This window comes from Chanodichthys erythropterus, chromosome 14 (genome assembly GCF_024489055.1).
Source record: "Chanodichthys erythropterus isolate Z2021 chromosome 14, ASM2448905v1, whole genome shotgun sequence".
NCBI classification, from domain to species: domain Eukaryota; kingdom Metazoa; phylum Chordata; class Actinopteri; order Cypriniformes; family Xenocyprididae; genus Chanodichthys; species Chanodichthys erythropterus.
Genome location: NC_090234.1, coordinates 38,849,111 through 38,862,235, shown reverse-complemented (window position 1 = coordinate 38,862,235; position 13,125 = coordinate 38,849,111). Strand labels below are relative to the sequence as shown.

Below are 13,125 nucleotides of genomic sequence, written 5' to 3'. Positions count from 1 at the left end.
GAGAAAAAAAAATGTGTTTCTATCCCTTATGGTTCAAAAGTTATTAGCATAAACGTGAGTGAAAATTTGGACAGGTGGTGGCGCTAGAGGGATTGAGTTAAAGACTCCAGCTTTGGTATAAACACAGTTCGGACTAGCCTCTATCAGTGTGCCAAATTTCACAACTTTTTAACATACGTTTCTATGGGCTGCCACAGACTTCCAGAGCGGAATAATAAGAAGAACACTAACGATTACAATAAGTGCCTTCGGTGCTTGGCCCCTAATAATAATAATAATAATAATAATAATAATATATATATATATATATATATATATATATATATATATATATATATATATATATATATATATATATATATATATATATATATTTTTTTTTTATACCATCTACTTGAACTTACTGTTCCCTGAGTCTGTAAATTGGAATTCAAGTCAAATCTTGTTTACAAGTCCAGTCTCAAATAAATTTTTAATGATTTATGTGCAACTTAATCAAATTAAGTGCAAAAGAATGAAATCTTACTATGACTGTGTGTTATACACCACAGCTACAGGCCCTCAGCACTGTTCAGAACTAAATGTTTACTCTGTGTTTTTTGCATGGCAAGCACATCAAGTGAATCAATTCAGCTCTTGTTTAACATCGCATCATTGATTGTCCAGGAGTGTCTCTCTCACTCCTTCTTTAACAGTCTCTCTTTGTTCCTTCCTGTTACCAGACTCTGATAAAACGCCTGTTTTTTGTCTTTTCAGTCTGTTCAACTCTAAAGAAGCTAAAGTGACCATTAAAGCTCAGTATGTGTTTGCTGTCTCACTACATGCTGCATTAACCGTCTGTCACAGACTGTCTCTGGCCTTGAGTCTTGATTTGCTGTGACCCTATGGGCAAACGAAAGGAGGGAGTTTTGAGCAAATCAATGACAGATAGACTAACAGTGAAGGATGATGGCTTTGCTACCATGTTTCCTCTTCCTCATCCTTCCTTCCCCTTTCCATGGGTTGAATCACCCTCTGCAGAAAACTATCAAGAGGAAATGGATGGGACAAGCAACATGACCCTGAGGTTTCCTTTTGCTGTATTTTCTCCATTTCAAGGAGGTACAAATTTGCTATTTGGCATTTCTACCACTGTTATCCCCTTACACGGATACATAAGTGTTGCAGTATCTTTTACAAACCCTAGAGAGCTGTCTAACTAGGCATAATGATCATTGGCATAATGGTTTTCCAAAGAGTATAGGCAAAATGTATGCCAAATTATGCCAGGAAATTACTCAAAAAAAAAAAAAAAAAAAGGCTAAATTTTAATACAACATTGGATGTTCTGTATACATTGTGATGATTTCATCAGAGCTGGTTGTTGGAGCCATCAGGCAAATTGCAGTATGTAATAATGGATGATAGAACTGATTTAAAATATTTTTTTGAAGGTGAAAAAATAAAACTAATATATTTGATTATACTTGGGCTACTACAATACATTTTAGAATTGTAATTAATATTGCTAGAGGGGTCATTATTCCTGCAATTAATTTTTAAACTAAACTCATTTAATACTGTGGGTGTAAAACTGAACTCCGAGACAGACTTTAATGAGACACCTGAGCTTGTTTGTCTTTCACAAGTTTTGACAGTTGTGGGGCAATCATGTGGAAACTTTCCGCTAGAAAGACCTAATGGCAAATTTATTCAGAAAGTATATCCAGAAGGGAAATGAGATTGAAATATCACCCAAGCTCAACAAGTGCACACTATCACCCACAAGCAAAACACATTGTCATTTGTACAAGACCTACAAGAGAGGCTGACGCAATAGCCAATGGCAAAAACATTATTGTAAGATTAAATTTTACGGTGTTTAATTACTGCAGAATTTTAGCATTTAGATTGTCTGTAGAGTATGTGTTTGTGCATTTATTTTCCTTGATCTCAAAACTTAGATAAAACTGTGGGACTGTGTCTCGCTATCACTTGGTCATTAACAGCAGCAGTCGGCTCAGACTGATGAATCTGGACATTCCAGAATTCCTGTGGCTGACTGAGGAGGACAACTGCTGAGTCTTGTAGCTCATTAAGAGGACTGATACATGGTCATTCCCAGTAGGAAGTGGTGAGGTTGGCTAACCCTACATGTGCACAGGTGTGAGCTGAGTTGAACTTGAGGGAGTGTTTCCAATTAAATCTGTATGGGAACGGCAGAAGGGATTGTGGGATTGACAGTATCGAAATTTGGGAAATGCTGAACTTTAATGCATACCAGAGGTGAATAAAAGGTAGCAAGTATGTATATTTCGGTCAATGACATAAGAATGATGTCTAAAATAAAGAGATATAGTTTTTATTTATATTTTGAATAGTTTGGGTATTTTTATTTTTTGTGTGTTTTCATTGTAATTTTAGTTCAGTTTTAGTCATTTTGTTGTTTGTTTGTTTAGTTTTATTTATTTATTTATTTATATTTTTTAAATGTCAATATAGTATTTTTTTTTTTTTTCAGCTTTAGTTATTTAATCCATCAAGTTCAACTAAACGAAAATGATAAATGTTGCCTTGGCAACTAGCTCAAATAAAATAAGTTTCATTTTTTTACTTTATCGCAGTAAACATTTTTTGTTTTTGTTTTTTTATATTAAGTAACAAACATGTTGTTTCTTATGGCCTTAGCTTAAGTTATACTTTAATAAACATAATGGACATATGTAAACAGAAACGTACCAAGCACCTGTACCAAGATCTTACAATTGTCACTGTAAAAAATGACCGTGATTTTAACAGTACAATACTGTAAAAATGCTGCGGTGAAAAACTGTCAATTGGTTTACAGAAAGTTTCCATACTATATACGGTGAATAACTGTAATAGATCTAACGGTACATTTAATGTAATTTTACGGTAAAATACCATTAAATTAACAGTTTTTGGAAGTGAAAAATAACAATTCATTGTAAAATTTACAGTGAAAAACAGTAAATTGACATTCCCACAATTCCCTACGTGACACTTCACATTTTATATATTTTCGTTGAAATAGCTCTGTTTCTTCTTAGTTTTTCTCATTTTTTTCTAATCAGTTATGTACATTAGGGTTTTATATTACATCTAATGTTGTTAAATTAATGTTTATTGCATTTTTAAAATTTCATGCATGTTACCATGATGGTGTGTAGTGTGTGTGTGAATGACACTGTGTGCACCGTCTATACGTTAGTGTTGTCCTCCTCAGCTTGTGGAAAATCTGCTTGTGATGAACTTTGATTCATCATGTGACTCTTATCACCACTGTGTTTGGTGACTGTCAGTGTATTATAAAGGTACAAAACAGATATTAGTACTTCCTTAGGTTGGTAAATTAACATTATATCAGTTAATGAAATACGTTATTTTACCGTAAATGTAACAGATTTTTTTTTTTTTACGTTGCTACTGTATTTTTTACGGTAAAGTTCTGGCAACAACAGCTGCCGGTTTTTTACCGTAATTTTTTCTGGGATTTTTTTTTATTTTTTTTAATTTTTTTATTTTTTTTTTTACAGTGTATGTTTTCATGATGGTTTATATGGTTTTGTGATTAAAAATAAAATATTTTAAAATGATTATTTTTATTCAGCAATTATAGCATTTTAATAAATGTATACATTGAATAAATAACAAATATAAATGTATGAATTTGGTATATTTGATAAATGTAATACACAACCGAAGTTGGGTTGAAAAATGGACGAACCCAGCGATTGGCTTGTTTTAACCCAGTGGGTGGGTAGTTTTATTTTACTCAACTATTGTTTAAAAATTACTGTATTGCTTGCTTAAAATGAACCCAAAGAATGTTGGAAATTAACATTTATTAGTATGCTCAATAAATGAATATGCATTAATAAGTTTAATGCATAATAATTAAAACAATAAACATTTATTAAGTTGCTTAACTGTTCACCTTTTTGTTATTATTACTGCCCCTAGTAATTATGTGTCTGATTTTTAATTTCCGTCCTATTTTGGGTTCATTTTAAGCCAGCCATAAAGTAACTTTTAAACAATAGTTGGGTTAAATAAAACTGCCCAGCATGTTGGGCAAACATTTAACCCCCCAGTCACTGGGTTTTTCCATTTTCAACCCAACTTGGGTTTTTTTTTTTTTTTAGAGTGTACAATTAATGTGTTTTAATAAATTAATTGACACGAAAAAGTAATGTCATTGACCTAAAGATAGTATTTTATTGTCTGTCTTCTGAATCTTCTGTTCTAGAACAGTGATCAAATGATTGGAGAGACATTTCCTTTTTGCAACACATTCCCAAAATCCTCCCATGTCTGCATTTTCAGAACTTTTGTGGTCAAACCCAACCAAGTCCTTGGCTATAGTTTCATGGTTCCTTGATGCAGATATCCCTTCCAAGCCACCACTTTGGTTTGGCACGAGTTTCTTTTGAAAGCACATGCATCTGTCCACTGTTTTAAACCATAGTGTGTTTCCTGCAAACCCCCAATGAGTATCAGTAAAATATTACTCCCCAGTTGTGTAAGTTATACATCACATGTAATTGACAGTTTTCCACAGAAGATCTTTTGTGGCCTTTCAAGCTTTGTTAACTTAAGCCATTGTAAAGCGCTCACTCACAGAGACCGCAGAGGTCTGATGGCATCCCAGTCCCCTAGAGAACCTCCCCACTTCCTCTTCCTGTCCCCACAGAGAACACATACAGTGTCTCTGTCTCCCTAGAGCACAATAATTCTGAGGGACCTGTCTGTTCACCCTCAAACAATAGAGACTGAAGTCTGCATGTGTTTGTGAGTGACTGACACAGAGAGGTTATGAGAGACTGTGTGATTTCCTGAACGAACAGCTGCGTATCTGCTCATCTTTAAGCCCTCAGAATGTCATTCGCTGCTGTACCTATAGATGACGGTGATCCATCTGCTTCGGCTGATGACATCATATGTCTTGTTCATCATTAAGACGCTTTTCACGGCGGAGGAACAGATGTTGCGTATGCAGATTAGACAAAGCAAGCCTAAGACATATAGATGGTGCTTATTCAAACACTTATGCCTTTTGTCAGAATTGCAGTTTGAATGACTTTGCTTGTCATAATGATTAAAACAATAAAGCTTATTGGAGAAAGACTTGTTCTGGGGACATATGTCTCACGCAGGAGTACACGCTGACTGATAAACCGTTCTAACCGGGGAAAATGGCTGAAGGAAATGTGATGTGGCATTTCGATTCAGAGCAGGGTCCTGGCAGGGGGCTCGGCTGTGAAATATCACGACTGTTAGCATACAGGAGCTCTGCTAGTTGTACACACAGCAGGCTTTAGCCCTGTGATTTCCCCAGCTGATAGACTTGCTGTGATCCCAGAGCTTTGTCTTCATACTGAACCTCACACGAATGGTCTCGCTGTCTTTCATTAAGGTTTAGTTACTTAAACACATCTGTTGATGAACAATCGAGAGGGTAATTATTCAGATAAAGCTCACACGTGTATCCAGGTCATTTGAAAATGGCTTTGGTACATAAATCATTTTTTATTGTTTGATGTGTGTGTTTGAACACATACGAGTCAGTCCCACTGGCATTTGGAAGATAGTTTAAGGGCATTTAGGGCATCTACTCAGGGTTAAATTCCTTCAACCCCTCGCTTTTTCCTCTCTTCCCGATGGCACACAGTCAGCTGTATTTTTCAGTCTTCACAGAAATTCTAAGAGTTGCTGAGTCAAGTGTGTGTTTGTGAGTGCGTTACACTAATACTTTCAAAACCCACAATCCCACAGTAAACAGAGATAAACCAGGCCTTGCTGACCCACACATACTCCGTCTTAGCTGGCCTTCTCAACCCTGTTCATTCCTGCAATAATGTTCCGTAATATTTACAGTCCTTAGAGCTCCTGTCAGGTCTAGGGATATTGTACACTACTGGTTGTGCATCATGTGTCTCATAGTGTCTGGTGAGACAAGGGGCTATTTTCTACGTGTTTATAGTCCATATTATTTATATATTATAGTCCATTTTATTTATAGCTGCCGCGCCCCCCCAAAAACTCCATATTATTAGCTAAAATTTATTACACACTCTCGCTGACTCTCTGAATTAAACTGGCTCTTTTTCCTACTATTCCTCTGTTTGTTTTCATTGTATGTAATTGTATGATACCATGTTGTCAAAGTTGATATTGTGGCTTTATATATAGTCAGACACTTGTATGCAACATTATATTATAAACATTTTACCAAAATCAAACTCAAAAAGAGTTTTTGACCCACAAATTTAGAAGAATTTCGGACATATGCATTTTGTCCGTCATTAGAACTGCAGCATCTATGGCAGGAAGTGCATCACATTACGTTTTCATTATGTTTTCATCAACTTAAAGTTATAAAGTTTACCGTGTAGCTATGTGAGCACTCAGTTTTTTTCTATCATTTGGCCAAAATCCCATGTTATTAAAGACAAAGTGCTATGCATAGGCTGATATATTGCGATTATATATTGCTTGACTGTACTGTATGTATTGGGATAAAGTTGGATGTACTAGACTCTAAAAACTGCTGGGTTAAAAACAACCCAAGTTGGGTTAAATATGGCCAAATCCCAGTGTTTGTGTTGTTTTGACCCAGTGGTTGGGTTAAATGTTTGACCAACCTGCTGGGCAGTTTTATTTAACTTAACTTTAACTTGTTGTTTATATGGCTAATTAACACAAAATAGGTTGGAAATTAAAAATCAGACACATAATTAGTAGAGGCAACAATAATAATCAAAAGTTGAACATTTATTAAAAAGCAATTTATTATTATTATTTTTATTATTTAATTATTATTTATTAAACTTGTTAATAAATGTTCATTTATTAAACATATTAAATTCCTCCCTGTGGTGAAAATCAAGTTTTTAACATTGGTACATAACACATGGTTTGGTTTAAAGCATGTTAAAAATACCACTTAGACATATGATGAAATTAAAATTTAAATGTTAATAAAACACTATGCTTTGAAATCATAATTGTAGTGCATTGCTTTGTTTAAACCCCAAACATCTTACTTAAACATTCTTCATTTAAAAAAAAAAAAAAAAAAAAAAGTAGTTTCAATGTAGCTAGCTACTTTTTAGTAGTAACTTGTAGTGTATCAAACTACTTTTTCACATGGGTAGCTTGACTGTAGTTTAACTACTTTAATTCAGGAGTAGCTTGTAGCTTGTCAAACTACAGTTTCAGAGTAGCTTCCCCAACACTGGGTATAAAATAGCAAATAGCTGTTAGTTGCTGAGCCCAAAGTGTGGACTTTACGTTGCAATGTAAGTAATAACTTACGAACAGTGGCTGCAACCCACCGAGACCTCCAGGTGATAGCAGGAAGGCTGAGATCTTTTTTCAGCCTATAGTTACCATAAGTGGCCTTTTGGACTGGGGAGTGAGCTTTGTGTTGTGACTGTTGGAGTATGATTACATGGTACATAAATCTATTATATATAAAAACAGCAAGGAAAATCCTGTTTTTCAAGATATGTCCCATTGATCGTGCTCATTGGGATAGGGAAGATTTGAGATGCCCAGGGAAAGATTTGGATGTTTCACTTATACCACTAAAACACTGTTAGACACTTTGGCATCAACATCTCTTTCTCTCTCTATTATGTGTTTCTAACAGACACTATGCCATTATATAGATCAAATACAAACTTCTTTCAGACCTTTTTTAAACCCATTTTCTCCTTCATTTGCTCTCCTTCATTCTTCTCTGCAAAGAAAGCCTGTTCCCGTGGCGACATAATATTATTTTTACCACATAGATATAATAATGTCATTTTTTCCCTCCCTTTTTATTAACATTCATTTTAAAACAAACTTTCGCTGAAGAGATGTACAGGTAATTTTAGCATCATTATGGCAAGAGAACAGACAAAGAGAAAAGAAAGGAAATGGGGAAAAGCGGGAGGGTGAATGCAGCGGGGAGCTGAGAGTGTGGACTACATAATGGAGAATGGATTATGTTTCTAAATGACCCCATTGCCATCACAGGCAGAAAAGAGGCATGAAAAGGTTGAGCTATTCTCTGCTAAAATAGTGGGCTTTTTATGTTCGAATGGAATGACCTGTCTTCTTCCTCGTCTCATTCTCTTCCGTCATTGTTGTTTTCCTGACAGAAAGAGGAGCAGGCCCGCTTGCTGCTGTCTGAGGAAGGGAAGGAGCAGCTGATGTTTGAGGTCCCTCTCAATGACTCGGGCTCAGCTGGGTTAGGGGTCAGCCTGAAGGGTAATAAGTCTCGTGAGACTGGTGAGGACCTGGGCATCTTCATCAAGTCCATAATCCATGGAGGAGCAGCTTTTAAGGTAAAACAGCACATTTACATTTGGCAGATGCTTTATATATAGACCTATAGATATAGAGATATCTATGATCGCTCATGAATTGCCATCATGGTTTTAAACCTCCCACCTAACCGTACAGCCCAGATCTTTAACCACTAAGCCATAACAAACATATTGTACAGTGGAATCAAACACTTAAATTGTCACACTTGAAAATCAAAAATCAGTTTTCACAAATATATTAAGCAGCACAACTGTTTTCAGCATACCTGTAATAAGAAATGTTTCTTGAGCATCAAATCAGCATATTAGAATGATTTCTGAAGGATCATGTGAGTAATGATGAGTAATGGAGTAATGATGCTGAAGCATTTCCATCACAGAAATAAATGCCATTTTAAAATATATTCAAAGGTGCCCTAGAACTTCTTTTTAAAAGATGTAATATAAGTCTAAGGTGTCCCCTGAATGTGTCTGTGAAGTTTCAGCTCAAAATACCCCATTGATTTTTTTTTTTTTATAATTCATTTTTTTAACTGCCTATTTTGGGGCATCATTAACTATGCACCAATATATAGGTTGCGGCCCCTTTAATTCCCATGCTCCCCCTCCCCCGGAGCTCGCGCTTTCCTTGAACAGCATAAACACAGTTTACACAGCTAATATAACCCTCAAAATGGATCTTTACAAGATGTTCGTCATGCATGCTGCTTGCATACATCGGATTATGTGAGTATAGTATTTATTTGGATGTTTACATTTGATTCTGAAACACCACATGCTGGTGACACCTGCTGGTCAAAACAGTATAAATGCAGCGAAAACTCAGTCCAAACATGCAAAAAATAACTTTTACAAAACAATTGCAAATGTGTAAAATAATGTAATACCATACTATTGTATGTTTTTACAATATGTTGTTTTAGCAAATTGTAGGGCTTGTTTTGTTTGTTTTATGGAGAGCTTGGTTAATCAAAATTTTTTTTTTTTTTTTTTTGTACTAAACGTGTCATTTTTTAATTTTTATTTATTTATTTGTTTAGTTAACAGGCACATTGCATATTATTAAAACATTTCTGTAAATGAAGACTTCAGATGCAAAAGCCTCTAAGTGCCATCTGAAATTTTCTTCTAAAATGAGTTTTTTTTTTTTTTTTTTTTCAGGCTGCTATGTTTTAATTTTAGTATTTTCACTTTATTGGCAGTTAATAGATCCTTTTCATTAGCGTTCAAGTGAAATAACTGAACATAAACATAGGAGCCTGATAAAAATGATCATTTAGAAGAAAATTTCAGATGGCACTTAGAGGCTTTCGCATCTGAAGTCTTCAAATGCACCAAAATTAGCCAAAGGCTATTTTTCATCTGAATATTATGAATATTACAAGTCACCCTAGAAAGAAATATGTGGTTAAAATATTACTAGTAAAACAAATACATAACACACTACAAAACAAAAACCATCTCTCAATATAAAAAACTCAATATAAAAACAAAAGAAACAATAGCAGGACAGCCAGCAGGTATAAATTCTAATGTTGTCAGAGCTGATTATTAATAAACCATTTCTTTACCTGAACTCTAAATAATTGATACGTATCTAGTTCTCTTATAGTTGCTGGAATCGCATTCCATTGTCATGCAGCTTTAACGGAGAAAGCACACTGACTAAGATTACTACGTCTGAGTGGTATAATACAATCTCCTCTTAATGCGCCTCTTGTGGAGCAATAAGCAGTTGTTCTGATAAATGTCTACAAATGTATAAAACTGATCCGAAATCAGGCAAAAATCATAGAATTCATGGGTTCACAGATCGCCCCTAGTGGCGAACTAAATTTCGGAAAAAAAAATTGAAACCGTTATGATATAACCAAGCCATATTTGCTGAAATCGCGTCACTTTGGCAGTTTGATGTGTGCTCCAATATCTTCAAAACACACACACATGGCAGAGACACTGATGATGACCTAATAGATGTCCTCACAGTGTTAAACATGGCTTCAGGGTTGTGAGTTGAGACTGTAAATAGGTCATGATCCCCGTTAGCTACTCTTGGCATGTGTTTTGGTTCCCTTGACCTCTAACCTCTGTCCCCTCCACTAAATGGGGTTTCATTTAACCTCAACAGACGGGATCTGGACTGTCAGCAGGGTGCTGAGTATTTCTATAGGCTCATCTTTCTGTCTGTACTAACATGTTTTTTTTTTCAGCCGCAGCTGTTCATTTTCCAGTTTTACATTCAGTCGCATGGTAATGACGACAGATCGGTTGTTTGTGCTCATTTGGTTAAATTACATTAAACTCGATTATATGGGTTTTTTGCAGGTGTTCAGATGATTGGAAATCTGCACTCTGTTTTGTTTTTGTTTTTCCCCTTTACCACAGAATAAGTGACATGATGTCTATACCTGAATGCTGTGCAGATTTTCTATGAACCAGTCTTTATTAAATACTTCTAGCTACTGCTTTGCTCAGCCATGTGAAATGTGCTTGTCAGACATGTGGATTTGTGTGTGCGCGTGCCCAAAGCATTCACATTCATGTGTGCGAGTGTGTGAAGTTTATTTGTGAAGATAAGGGTTTGATTTGTACCTGACGGAAGCATCTTCTCACTATGCATTGTCAGGCCTTTAGGTTTGAAAAGCAGCTTTTGGTTTACGGAGGTTTTGTAGAAAGAAGAGAACTTCTTAAATCTCTGTCATTCTGAAGCTTCAGAGTCAGATCATCCCGTTCAGACAGGGGTAGAGGGAGCCATGACAAGGTGATGCACGTGAGTTCTCATAGTTGAGTCCCAGCACAGTGGAACACTTCTAATTCTAATTCCCTATACAGTCCCCAGTGAGAGAGTTCAGAAACGGTAGCGCTGCATGTGTTAGCTCCAGCACATTAATGCTAATTAAAAACTCTCCAAGCCCATGTTAATGAGTTGGAAGAGTCCCGAGTCTGTGGGTGGGATGCATTTTCTCCCCAGAGCCAAAGTGGGAAGGCAAGAGGAGGTTGGGGTGAACAGCAGAGCCTACTTGCAAAGTTATTGTTGGCTTGCACTTACAAAACTGAGGGAAATGGCGTGTAAAGCAGCAGCAGTTAGATTATCTGCTGAATATGTCCTAGAGCATTTCATCCTCTTGTCCTTCTTTCCTTCTGTCCTTCAGCACCATTGATTTGGCCCTGGGCTCATTTCATTAGATAAATAGTTTGTCGAATCTGGTTAGTATTCAGTTTCAAATTAGTTAGAAATTAGAAAATAGGCTTTTTTAAATTTTATTTTATTTTTTTATGTTTTTTTTTTTTGCTTTTTTTTCAAAAACTTCTGCAAGGCTTCCTCAATTGATGAAGCTCGCTCATTCATTCATTCCTTTTCTGACATATGATGCACTATGAACTACAGATTTTGCATGAAAAGTGCCATAGAAATAAGATGTAATAAAATTGTTATAGTACAAATTGAGGAGGTGAATATGCATAAAATATAAAATATGAAAAGGCAGTATAAACATCATAAAAGGTTTGGGAGTTAAACAGTTCTTGCATGCTGTAGTGAAGAGTTGTTGCTTGAAGTAAATATTTTGTGAAATAATTGTTGACAATTTCAGCAATTTTGTGACCCCAAATTGGTCACTTTTTGGCTAGTATTCCCTAAACGCTTTTTACCTGCATGAATTGCCTCTGGTCTGCCATGAAGACCAGCATGATCAGAATCAATACCCCATTTCCTGCTCTTTATTCACAACCATTAGTTTCATCTCCACTGTTTCTCAAAATAGCCATCAACTACTCTGTTTGAACACAAGCAGGTAAATGTGATTTCACCAAATGCAACATGTTCCTGGATCAATATCTTTGAGGGACAAGTTTAAAGTTTTTCAAGTTTAGGCTTACAACCAGGGTTTGGTGCTTCTACATCACCTATCATTTCCCTCTGGTTTTAGGGATGAGTTGTGGTTAGGGAAAGGACAAATTTTTCAGACTGGGATGTTGTTCCAGGATCAACAAAATCTGTTTATCCAGGAACATGTCTTACTTGGCAAAATCACAGCGACCCACACAAGCATGGTTTTCAAGTTTTCCAAAGTATTCCAGGTACGTGATATCCCAGGACCTGTATATGTAAGAAAAAAAAAGGCATCCATGGCTGATAAAACATATCTATTTTCCCTTTTGACCAGTAGGTAATATATTCCAGTGAAAGAAAATCAAATTTAATTTTATGCCATTCCAACAATGTCAGTGGTTTATCAGAGATCCATTTATGAAAAATGTTCTTACGGGCAGCGAAAGTAAGGAGATTAAACAACTTGTTTGAAGCACTCTTTATATTATTATAAGCAATACCTACATCCTGTATTGAATATAAGACTCTCCTAGTATTCTGTATCCATGTATACATTTCCAAGTACAGTGAACAAAGTCACCCACTTCTACTTTGCACTTTAAACAATGTAGAGAATAATTTGGGTTAAACTTATGTCTGCATAATGAGGTAATTTGGAGATGCTGTAAAATTTTGAACTGTAACACTCTAGTTCTTTTAAAAATTGATATGTTATCAGTATACTGACAAATTGGTATCCAAGTATCTGCATCAAATGAGAGCACAATGAGGGTTTTTTATTTAAATTATTACATTTGGTCCCTTCAGATTGGTGATTACTATTGTGCTCCCATCTTCTAAAACATCCAACTCTACTATTGGTGTATATTACAGACATTCAGCATTGAGTACAATAGATAAGCAAAATGAACTACGGTTAACTGTGTAAGGCTGATTTTTGTTGTTTGCATGCATCTATATGTTACGTAGGGGTGT

General features: G+C 35.6%; 1 protein-coding gene across 3 annotated transcripts in view; it reads left to right on the top strand.

Annotated features, from left to right (window-relative positions):
• Positions 1–13,125, top strand: part of pard3bb (par-3 family cell polarity regulator beta b) — a 433,139-nt gene that overhangs the window by 206,200 nt on the left and 213,814 nt on the right. For all 3 annotated transcript variants that reach the window (XM_067410020.1, XM_067410021.1, XM_067410022.1), the window contains one exon: positions 8,151–8,336. In XM_067410020.1, the coding sequence (XP_067266121.1) occupies positions 8,151–8,336 (186 nt within the window). The remainder of the gene's footprint in view (positions 1–8,150; positions 8,337–13,125) is intronic.